The sequence below is a fragment of the Sturnira hondurensis genome, unplaced genomic scaffold (genome assembly GCF_014824575.4).
Source record: "Sturnira hondurensis isolate 20B ecotype Veracruz unplaced genomic scaffold, ASM1482457v3 Scaffold0022542, whole genome shotgun sequence".
NCBI lineage: Eukaryota > Metazoa > Chordata > Mammalia > Chiroptera > Phyllostomidae > Sturnira > Sturnira hondurensis.
In genome coordinates, this window is record NW_028095173.1 from 605,617 (window position 1) to 616,629 (window position 11,013).

Below are 11,013 nucleotides of genomic sequence, written 5' to 3' on the forward strand. Positions count from 1 at the left end.
TTATTTTCCCTGCCTGGCCTTGAGTTTGTGATCCTTGTTTATACCAATTGATCACCTCTTTTTAAATTTTTCACCTCTTTAGTATCATCACGTTCTTGACATGTTTCTCCAGTTGGTTGTTTGTGTCTTTCTTTTCCTACAGTGTTGACTCTCTTTTTTCTGGCTCCAGTGATACTCTTGTGGCTGTTCTGTTTCAGGAAGCACTGTGGGTTTTTTATTTTACTGACTTCTGATTCTTTTACACTACCAAACACACTTTTGTGTGAGAAAAATTTTCTTATTTCAGAGTCTATTGCCATATGAGTTGCAGATACTCTCTGTGTGGTGCATTTTTCCAGTATCTTTGAGAAACAGCCCCTCCTCTTTTTGTTTTTCTTACTTTCATACATATGATGGAAGTCCCAAGATCACTGGAGATAGCCCTTTGCTTAAAACAATAAATCAAAAATAATAATAAAACAGACTTTCTTATCTTATCGAGGGTATAGCAGTACCAATACTCCACCCAAGAGCTTTCCAAAATAGACTGTTACTCAGAGAATGTTAGAAAAGTTTGTTGTTTGTTGCTATTTTATTAGGCCCTTTTTGTGTCTCAGAGATTCTTTAAAGTGAGATTCCAGTTAGATTTATATGCTTTTGATGCCAATATCCCTTTACTTCTGTTTGCCTCTACCCTCACAGTGATAATAGGGCTCTACATTTTGCCTATACGAACATATAGAATCTATTCCCTATTGTTTTTCTCATGTGGGCACTAATGATTTCTCCATTCACTCATTTCTCACCTTTAACACCCTCCCATGGTTTTCAGAAGGCTTTTCAGAATTCTGATGCCACAAGCTTCCCATGTAGGCATGACCCAAATGTAAACAAGGGCAGGGAAGAAAGGTAATTCTCACATGCTCAGATTGGCAGGGTGAAAACTTTTACAATTAACTCTGACCTAATATGATGACATGCAGATTTTTTCTGACTACCAAAAACTGGGGTCCAGAAGCAAGACATAAAGACCCAGATGACCACACTGCTGTCTCAGAGGGTTCATTAAGGCCATTTCCTGAGCTACCATCTACTTGAGGTTTAGTGGAAACTGATAACTTTCACTAATTCTCCTGTGTGGTCTCACCCTCTCTCAGGCCTCTGTGGGACTTTCTTCCCTCTGTGTCTGTCATGTCAGATTGCCTCTGACATGAATGAATGCTGCCTGTGTGGGGCAAGTGTCGCCATGAGGACCATGTATCGAACCCGATATGGCATCCCGGTGAGTCACCCAAGGGTCCACTGTGAGATGGTAGCCCAGATACCCAAGGGCTTCCTTTCAGTCTGACAGATTTCTATGATTGCTCCTCCTCACCTTCATACCCTAACCCAGTCTTTTCTCCACTACCATCCTAAATTTTGAAGTGATTTACAGGAGCATTGTGGTTATGTATACTTTAGAATATATTAGTAATAAAATCTTTTATTGATCCAATAGATGTGTCTCTGAAAAAGTTGCTAAGGGTGACCAGCACAAGACCCTTAGCCTCTCCTGGCTTTACTCAGACAGGACCCTGCACTTCTGTAGGGTGGGTGATAATTTTTCATAAAGCCTTGAGTAAAAATGAATGTGTGGTAGATCCTCTCAGAGCTGCACATTTGCCTCATTGGTAAGTCATTAGCTAGGTTTCATTTATTAAAAAGCCATATTAAGCACATAGAACCTTGTTAAATCATAAGCTGGTGTTCATTTATTCAACAGGGATTTATGGAGTACATATAACATGCCAATTACTATTGCAGATGCTAGAGACACATCAGTGAATAAAGGAAATCAAAATCCCTGTCTTCATGGACCACACATTTTTTTTGTTTTTAAGGCTTTTTAAACATAATTTCAGATTTAATGAAAAGTTTCAAAAATGGTACAAAGAATTCCTCAATACCCTTTGCCCAGGTTTCCCAAATATTAAAAATTGGCCACACTTTATTTTTCTCTTTATCTATTTTTTTCTGAATTATTTGAGGGTGGATTGCAAACTTGATGCACTGTTACCTCTATTTCACTATATTTTTTATTTTATTTATTGATTTTTAGAGAGAACTGAAGGGAGAGAGAGAGTGAAACGGAGAAACATTGATTTGTTGTTCCCCTTATTTATTGCATTCTTTGGTTGATTCTTGTATGTTCCCTGACCAGGTTTTGAACCTGCAACCTTGGTGTATCAGGACAATACTCTAATCAACTGAGCAACTCAATCAGGACTATTTTAGTGTATTTCTTAAAAACAAGGACATTGTCACCCTGGCTGGTGTAGCCTAGTGGATTGAGCACCAGCCTATGGACCAAAAAGTTGCTGGTTCGATTCCCAGTCAGGGCATATGCCTGGGCTTCGGGCCAGGTTCCCTGGTAGTGCTCAACATATAGTAATCACTCAATAAATAAATATTTTTGAATAAACAAGAAATAAAGAAATAATTCGGTCAGTGAAAAACAAACTCTGATTCTTACTTATATGTAGAATCTAATGGAAAAAAACAAACAAACTAATCAGCAAAATAGAACCAGAGACGTGGAAACATGGAACAAACTGACAGCTGTACAAGGAGAGGGAAAAGGTAGGGACTAGTTGAAAGAAGGTGAAAGGATTAATCAAAGAACATACATGAATGACCCATGGACATGGACAACAGTGTGGGGACTGACTGTGAGAATGGGGAGCAGACTGGGTGGAGGAGGTCAAAGGGGGAAAATTGGGACAACTGTAATAGCATAAACAATAAAATATTTAAATTAAACAAAAAAAGTCCTGGCTGGTGTAGCTCAGAGGATTGAGCGTGGGCCTGCGAACCACATGATCACGGTTCGATTCCCAGTCAGGGCACATGCCTGGGTTGCAGGCCAGTTCCCAGCAGGAGACACACCAGAGGCAACCATACATTGATACTTCTCTCCTTCCCTTCCTCTCTAAAGATAAATAAATAAAGTCTTTTAAAAAAATAAAAACAAAAACAAGAAAATTTTTAAAAAATTAAGAAGATAATGCATTGAAAAGGCTTAACACAGAGCCTGTCAAGTAATAAGTGCTGAATAAATAACTGCTACTATTTTTGTTCTTATCTCAGATAATGAGTCAGCTGTTTTCTCAGAACAGGAATGCGTTCAGGACTCTGGCCTCATGTGTCCAATGTGCTTGCTCAGTGCCTGGCTTTCTCAGCACTCCCTGTGGCTCTTGAGTGTGCTCCTCATAAGGCAGCATAATACATAGGAGTTCTTCACTTTGTGACTGAACCATGAACTTCCTGAAACTATAGGCAAATTGTCATGTGTATGTAGTGAGGTGTAGGGATGTAAGGTGAGGTCCCAAAGCAGTCCCTGATGAAAAAATGGTATAGGAAAAGGGGCACTTAGCTATGTGCTGCAGATAAAGGTTCTGAGAACAGCTCAATAAATAGCTAACTTTTTTGACTCTCTAGTAAATTATTTGGCAGCATTGGTTTTCTCATCTGTCATGAGAAAGTTATAGAAGATGATTCTAAGGTCACTTTCTAGGTCTAGAATTCTATGATATAGAATGTTTTCTTGGCAAACATTAAATAAATATATTTATAGATGGTGTGTCTCTGTTCTTCCTCTTTTAACAGAGCTTGACAGTGCTAAGTAATTCCCAGGACTAATTTGTGTAATGCAAGCTTTCCACTTTGTTTCCCTTTTACATCTATGCAAACTTTTGAGGGTCTGCTACATTGCAGGCTCTGACTGATTTGCTCCTCCCTTCATGGGCACAGCCAAGACAGCATTGAATCTTCTAGGCAGGCAGTGGCACAACCTCTACAGGAGAGAAGGAGAAAGAAAAGAAACAACTGCTGATTACCATGTGCTAGGATAGGATTTTGACATATATTTGCTCATTTGCTACTTACAAACTCTTTGTGGTGCAAGAATTGTCATCTCTACTTTATAGATATGGAAACCAGAAATAAGACAGATTTATAGTCACAGAGAACAGAAATATTGGGAGTTGGGCTCAGTTTATTCTAACTCCAAGCATCTGGTTTTTCCCACTTTATCATCCTGCTTTCCTGAATAGATGTGCAGTCAATCATGTGCCACATATCTTTCATTTTCAGCTCAGTCAATGATTCTGAAAATAGTACCCAAAGCAAGACTTTTTTTTAACCAGTGAAGTACTAGTCCAGTGTAACCAAATAGAGTGGTGAATGCATAATCTTTATTTCTTGCACCCATTTCCCTGGAATGGCATTTGTATTCTGGTCACAGCATTTGTACCCCTTATTAACTTCAGCATGACACAAACTTACAGTTCATTTGCTTTCTCTTTGAAAAACTAATTTTTTTCTTCTCCCTAGTTTCTATATCTATATTATTAAAGAGACTTATAATCACGGTGTGTTTTCCACAGATTTCTCTAGGTTTCTTAGCAAATAATAGCAAGATTTTTCCCCCTAAAAACTGCCTGAGGTAAAAGACAGGCATGGACATAATAGAATAGAAAAGTAATTAGAACCTATTAAGAAGATGGAGGCATAGGTGGAAACACTGTGCCTTCTTCTCCCACAACCAAGTTTGAATACAACAAAGGTTTGGAGAAACAAAGACACAACCAAAGGACAGAAAATTGAATTATACAGAAGTCCGACTACATCTAACCGTTCAACGGGGACGGTAAGAGGGGCAGAGCCAGCAGCGAGCATGTTCGGGCAGGACAGGGCCCCCGACCCAGGCGCGAAGGCAGATGGGAACCAGTTGGGGTGCGGGGCAGACCGCGGGCACATATTCGTGCACAGTGAGACAGACCACGCAGGCCCCAGGGGGCGAGGGCTGATGGCGGTGGCACACTCGCGAGCAGTGGGACGAAATGCGTGGGCCCGGTGACGGCAGCAACTGCGGCACCGGTGAGGGCCGTGGCGGCAGGCGGCAGACGGGACGCCAGAGTCCCTCTTTGACCCCGCCCCCACATATAGCGTCACAACCCAGCGACTTAGTTGCCCTGCAATACCAGTGAGAGCCATTGTCCCTCTTTGACCCCGCCCCCACATACAGCGTCACAACCCAGCGACTTAGTTGCCCTGTTCTAGTGAACACTTTAGGGCTCTGTTCCTGCTATGGAACAGGCACGAACAACCCGAAAGATGGCACAAGAAGAACTCAAAGTCCCAGAGCCAATAACTCTAAGCGACCGAGAAATTGCCAGCCTCTCAGAAGCACAATTCAAGACACTATTTATCAGGATGCTCACAGAACTGGTAGATTATAGTCACAAATTAGAGGAACATATGAAGGCTAAACTAATTGAAATGAAGGGAGATGCACAGGAAACCAATAGTGATGGAAAGGAAACGGGGACTCAAATCAATGGAATGGACCAGAAGGAAGAACAAAACATCCCACCAGAAAGGAATGAAGAAATGAGAATTCAAAAAAATGAGGAGAGGCTTAGGAACCTCCAGGACATCTTTAAACGTTCCAACATCCGAATTATAGGGGTACCAGAAGGGGGAAAGAAACAGCCACGAGTGGAAAACGTATTTGAACAAATAATAAAGGAGAACTTCCCCAGTCTGGCAAAGGAAATAGACTTCCAGGAAATCCAGGAAGCTCAGAGAGTGCCAAAGAAGTTGGACCCAAGAAGGAACACACCAAGGCACATCATAATTACATTAGCCAAGACCAAAATGAAGGAGAGAATCCTAGAAGCATCAAGGGATAAGGGGACAGTCACCTACAAAGGAGTACCCATCAGACTGTCAGCGGATTTCTCAAAAGAGACCTTACAGGCAAGAAGGGGCTGGAAAGAAGTATTCCAAGTCATGAAATCCAAAGACCTACAGCCAAGATTGCTTTATCCAGCAAAACTTTCATTTAGAATGGAAGGACAGATAAAGTGCTTCTCAGATAAGGTCAAGTTCAAGGAGTTCATCATCACCAAGCCCTTATTATATGAAATGCTAAAGGGACTTATATAAGAAAAAGAAGATGAAAAATATGAACAGTGAAAGGACAGCAAACACACAGTTATTAACAACCACACCTAAAACAAAAGCAAACCAAGAGGACAGCTAGATCAGGAGTGGAACCATAGAAATGAAGAACACATGGAGGGTTAGAAACAGGGGTGTGGGAGGGGGAGAAGGGGGGAGAAGGCACAGAAAATAGCATAGATGGTAGGTAGAAAAATAGAAAGGGGGGAGGGCGAGAACAGTGGGGGAAATATAGAATCCAAAGAACTTGAGACACGTGGTTATAAACTAAGGGGGGGAGAATGGTGGGGGAGGGAGGGTGTGGGTGGAGGGGAATGAAGGGGGGGAATAGAACTACTGTAATGGTATAATCAATAAAATATATTTAAAAAAAGAAAAGGAGCCGAGATTGATTTTGAATGTTAATTATCCCGGATTAACGATGGCTGAAGTAACATAATTAATTAAAATGGACAGCATATATTAAAATAAAATTTTCTGCCATATTAAAAAAAAGGACCTATTAAAAGAGAATGTTTTCTTTTTGTGACATATAATATGTATTCAATAAGGGTAGTTTAATGGAAGTTTAAAAGATAAAAAGAATGAAAAGTAAATGATGAATTAAAGACTGAAAAACACAAGTCCTATGAGGAAGGTTTAAAGGAATTTGAATTACCTATTAGGGAAAAAGAGAAGGCCGTGAGATTGAATTGTCTACAGACTAAATATCCATTCTTCCATCCAATGAGGGCCTTAACATTAGAAGAATTTTAACTTGCTATTCATTTGTCCACTTTTCGTCCCACATGCTTACTCTGTTAGATGAGAATAAAAAATCACTGTAGAAATAAATTTTTTTCATAAAAAATAGAATACTTATAATCTCAACATTTAGGAGCTCTTAACCCTTATAAACTGAATCTACTATAGATAGATAGATAGATAGATAGATAGATAGATAGATAGATATGTATAGAGAGAGAGAGAGAGAAAGAGAGTAGATTCAGTGTGTATACACACACTGAATCTACAATGCATAGAGAATAGATTCAGTGTATGTGTGTATACACACTGAATCTACTCTCTTTCTCTGCTCACACTATAAATTAGGAATTGTATTTATTCAACATTTAAAAAAATAGTGCTATCAAAAAATGCAGCTCAAAATTATTTCAATCCATCAAGACACACTGTCATAGAACCTGGTTGTCAGACTAGAGCCCCTTGGGTCACCCAATGCCTCCTGCACAAAGCAGGACTCTTCAGGGGCATCTCTTCCAGAGGTGAGAGCGTTGAGAGCTCTCAGGGTCGTTGAGAGCCAGATTAGACCTTTCTACAGAGAGAGCCCTCAAACTTTTCAAAGTAGCCCATTCTATGGCTTTTCCAAACATCATTCATTCCCTTCATTCTTCTTTTCCCCATGATTATATATCCCTCCCTCACTTTGGACTTCCTTCATTGCATGACATAAGAGAAGCCAATGCAAATGGCCAGAGGGGTACATGATGTGGCTCAGTCCGGCACTGCTCACAAACTGTAGAAAACTTAGTGCATTACACAACTGGCTTTAAAGGGAACCATTCCAACCCCCAACTGTATGGCTCAGTTGTTTGGCCATCATCCCACAAAGGGAAGCATCACCAGTTCGATTCCTGGTGTACAAGACACAACCAGTTGATGTTTTTCTTGATCTTTTTCTCTCCCTTCTCCTCTCTCTAGAAATAAATAAAATCTTTGAGGAAAAAAATAAAATAGGGAGAACCATTCCAGAACAGATGAGAAAGGACCAGGGTGATAGTTGTAACCTACAAATGATTTGAAATGGTGTAAGACATAAAGGGTCCCCTGGCTTGAGAAAAGAAAGACTGAGCTCTGCCAATGTGCTGTGTGATCTTAGTGAGCTCTTTAACTTCTCTGAGTCATCAGAAAAGTGGAGATAATGCCACAAAATTCTCATGATAAACAAATGATGAAATGTATGTTTAAGGAGGTTAGAAAACCTATACAAATGCAGGGAATTGTGTAATTATATCTACAAGCTACATGTTGACTTGTCTGTCTGTTTTTAACAGGGATCCATTTGCAGAGATTTCCTGTGGCTGGCATGTTTCCCTCAGTGTGCCCTGTGTCAACTCAAGCGAGATATTGAAAAAAGAAAAGCAATGAATGCTTTCTAAAAGATGCTTGGTATGTTGTGAAAATTCTTTGATTTTTGAATATCAAAACAAAATTTTAAAGACATCTTTTATTTCCTTGGAACTCTCTCACAGATACAAATAGAGGGAAAATGATTTCTTAATTGCCAGCCTACCCCAATCAGTTGGTAGTCAGCTTTCTGGAGCCTGAATCGAGAGGACTAAGCCTGGTTCAATAGGAAAGAATTCCACAACTTTGCAAAGATGTCTGCCACAACAGGAGTGGCCATGTGCTATTCCACATGGACACACCATCTTAGGTCCACTATAATTTAAGGTAGTAGAGACATGTGTGAGACCAGATGTTCACTGTAGGCCTAGATCTCAGGTCCACCACCAACAGTAACCAACTGGGATGTCATGCTACATGTGCCTGTGTAATGCACCTAGTCATACGTTCTTATCAATGCCATGATGTTAAAATAATACTTTTCTCCAAAGTGACGGGAAGCTATTTTAGTCTATAAATTAAGTGTGGACAATTCACCAAGTTATTCAGGATTTCCAAAGCCCCCACTATAAAGATTAATTACTGACATTTTAGTGACTGTCTTCTCAGAGTTGGCCTAAGCTCTCCAGATTACATTTCCTCCTGCTTCTCTCAGGCAAGAGGACAAGGGCTCAGTCCTATCTTTTGTTCTTTTCTGTAAATCCCCATCAAATTTATAATTAAAGTTTAGTTTTCATGCAGACACAGCTATTCTCTGAAAAAGTCCCATCTCCCAAGAGGCTTTTGAGAGCGTTTGATCAGGATGGTGCATTTATGTGTATGATTGGTTGACTTTGGTACAATCTGTCTCTCTGTAAGCTATTTTTGCCATGTGCAGCAGAAAATAATGTCTTCTTCATGAGCCATGCTTTAGTATGTTGCATACTAAAAGTACCATTTTAATACCATTTTAGTGTCCTAGTATTTGCCTTCTATTGGTTCAAATGGCTTTCATCAATGACTCAAATGCTTAACTCACTTTGAAACAAAGTCAAAATGGGGAGTTTTCTTATCAGTCTCTTTTACTCCTTATACTCTGCCTCCTAAGAATTGACTGTGACCTCTTTTGCCAAAGAATGTTGCTTGTCTAAAGGCATATGTTAGCAACTTGACTCAGAATTTGATGTCAAAGTAGCCCTGGGAATTATAATGTGGCAGTTGACTGGTTTAGTCATCCAGTCAATGAAAAATATTGTTTTACGTTCTGTTCCCCTTAGATACTGTTACCTTCACATGTTTGATGATTTGTTGCTATTTGGTAACAGAATTTAGCACTGACAAACTTACAGAGTATTCCATTGGTTCACTCAACCACCTAGCAATAGTGCCAACACACAGTAGACACTTAATAAGCACTGAGGATGAATAAATGAATGCAATCTGCAAGCAAGGAAGCAAATTGAGGCCCTAACCTAGAAAAGTCATCTGAATTGCAGCTGGTAGTTGTGACTCTTCCCAATAGATTGTACTGAACCAAGGGCCATTGTTTGATGTCAATTTTTAAATATGTAGCAACTTGGCAGTAGGTTAGGGATGGAATAGTGGTTTTAATATTTGAAACAAGATAGTGTAAAGAAAGATAGAAACAACGAATCCTAATCCTTTCACTCATTTATTTTTTTCTGATTCTTACAGGTAAAATTTACATTGTGGTGAAAGAAAAGGATGGAATAAAATACTGCATCTACTAAGTGCTATCTCATCTCAAATATTAGAAACTAATTCAACTAACCATATGATTTCAAATAGCTTCAAAACATTTTAATTTCCAGTTTATTTTGAAAGAAATATGTTTCTAATGCTGTTCTCTAAGATAATTGGCATTAAACAATAATTCCCTCAACAACCTTTGTGTCTTTTAGTATTGTTTTATAGGAAATTACAATATGCTTCTGTTAAAAATAAACCAAAGTTTGTCAAATGTTAAAGCTGAATGATAGGCAGATGGAGATTCTTCATTCTACTTTTCTACTTTTCCAATGTGTGAAAATGTTCACCATAAAGTTTTTTTAAATGTTGTCAAGTAAAACACTTTTATTTATTTTTTTAAGATTTTATTTATTTATCCTTAGATGGGAAGGGCAGGAGAGAAATATCAATGTATGGTTGCCTCTCGTGAGTCCCCTGCTGGGAACTGGCCTGCAATCCAGGCATGTGCCCTGACTGGGAATCAACCCTCAACCTTTTGGTTCGCAGACTGAACTACACCAGCCAGGGCTTTAATTTATTTTTTTAAAGTAAGACATCAATTAATATACAAACAAAGAGGTGCCCTTGAATTTATCCACTCAACTGGGACTGGAGACTTTTTGGAGAGCTTCTCTCATTTGAGAGAGTGGGAGTAATGATTTCTGCTGGGGATACCCTTCTGCTACAAAAGGGTAACTGTTTGGGGGAAATGAAACTATTGGATTCAATCACTGTCCTCTCTACCTTTGGACAGTGGTAATGTCCAGATAAATAAGTGGATGGGGTACAGCGCTAGACACAAGAAAACTTTCTTGTTTTGTGTCCTTCTGAGCACAAAAGTGAACTCACTTTTAATGGTTTGGATCACTAACAGTTAAGTTCCAAGGATTGACTCTGTACTAAAAACCACTTCCAGGAAACTGACCTCTTACAAATTACCTGAATTCCTTAGAAAATAAACTATCTTCTGGCATTCTAAAGGAAATGGCTGTCATCTCATCCTAGAGTCATTTTGTTAAGGACATGCTGACTTGCACTGCCTTCTCAAAAGTTCAGCCAAGAATATCAATCAGTTCATGGCAGGATGAGAGGTGGGGGTGGAGGGAAACAGGCTCTGTGTACTATTCATGGCATTGTGATCTGGAAACACAGAGCAGGTTAGCACAGAAGACTGTT

General features: G+C 39.4%; 1 protein-coding gene across 1 annotated transcript in view; it reads left to right on the plus strand.

Moving 5' to 3' along the window:
* PLAC8 (placenta associated 8) overlaps positions 1–10,165 on the plus strand; it is a 32,867-nt gene extending 22,702 nt beyond the window's left edge. Inside the window, exons 3-5 of the mRNA XM_037035641.1 lie at positions 1,137–1,261; positions 8,037–8,151; positions 9,784–10,165. Coding sequence (XP_036891536.1) covers positions 1,137–1,261; positions 8,037–8,141 — 230 coding nt within the window. The 3' untranslated portion in view covers positions 8,142–8,151; positions 9,784–10,165. The remainder of the gene's footprint in view (positions 1–1,136; positions 1,262–8,036; positions 8,152–9,783) is intronic.
* The last annotated feature ends 848 nt before the right edge of the window (positions 10,166–11,013 follow it).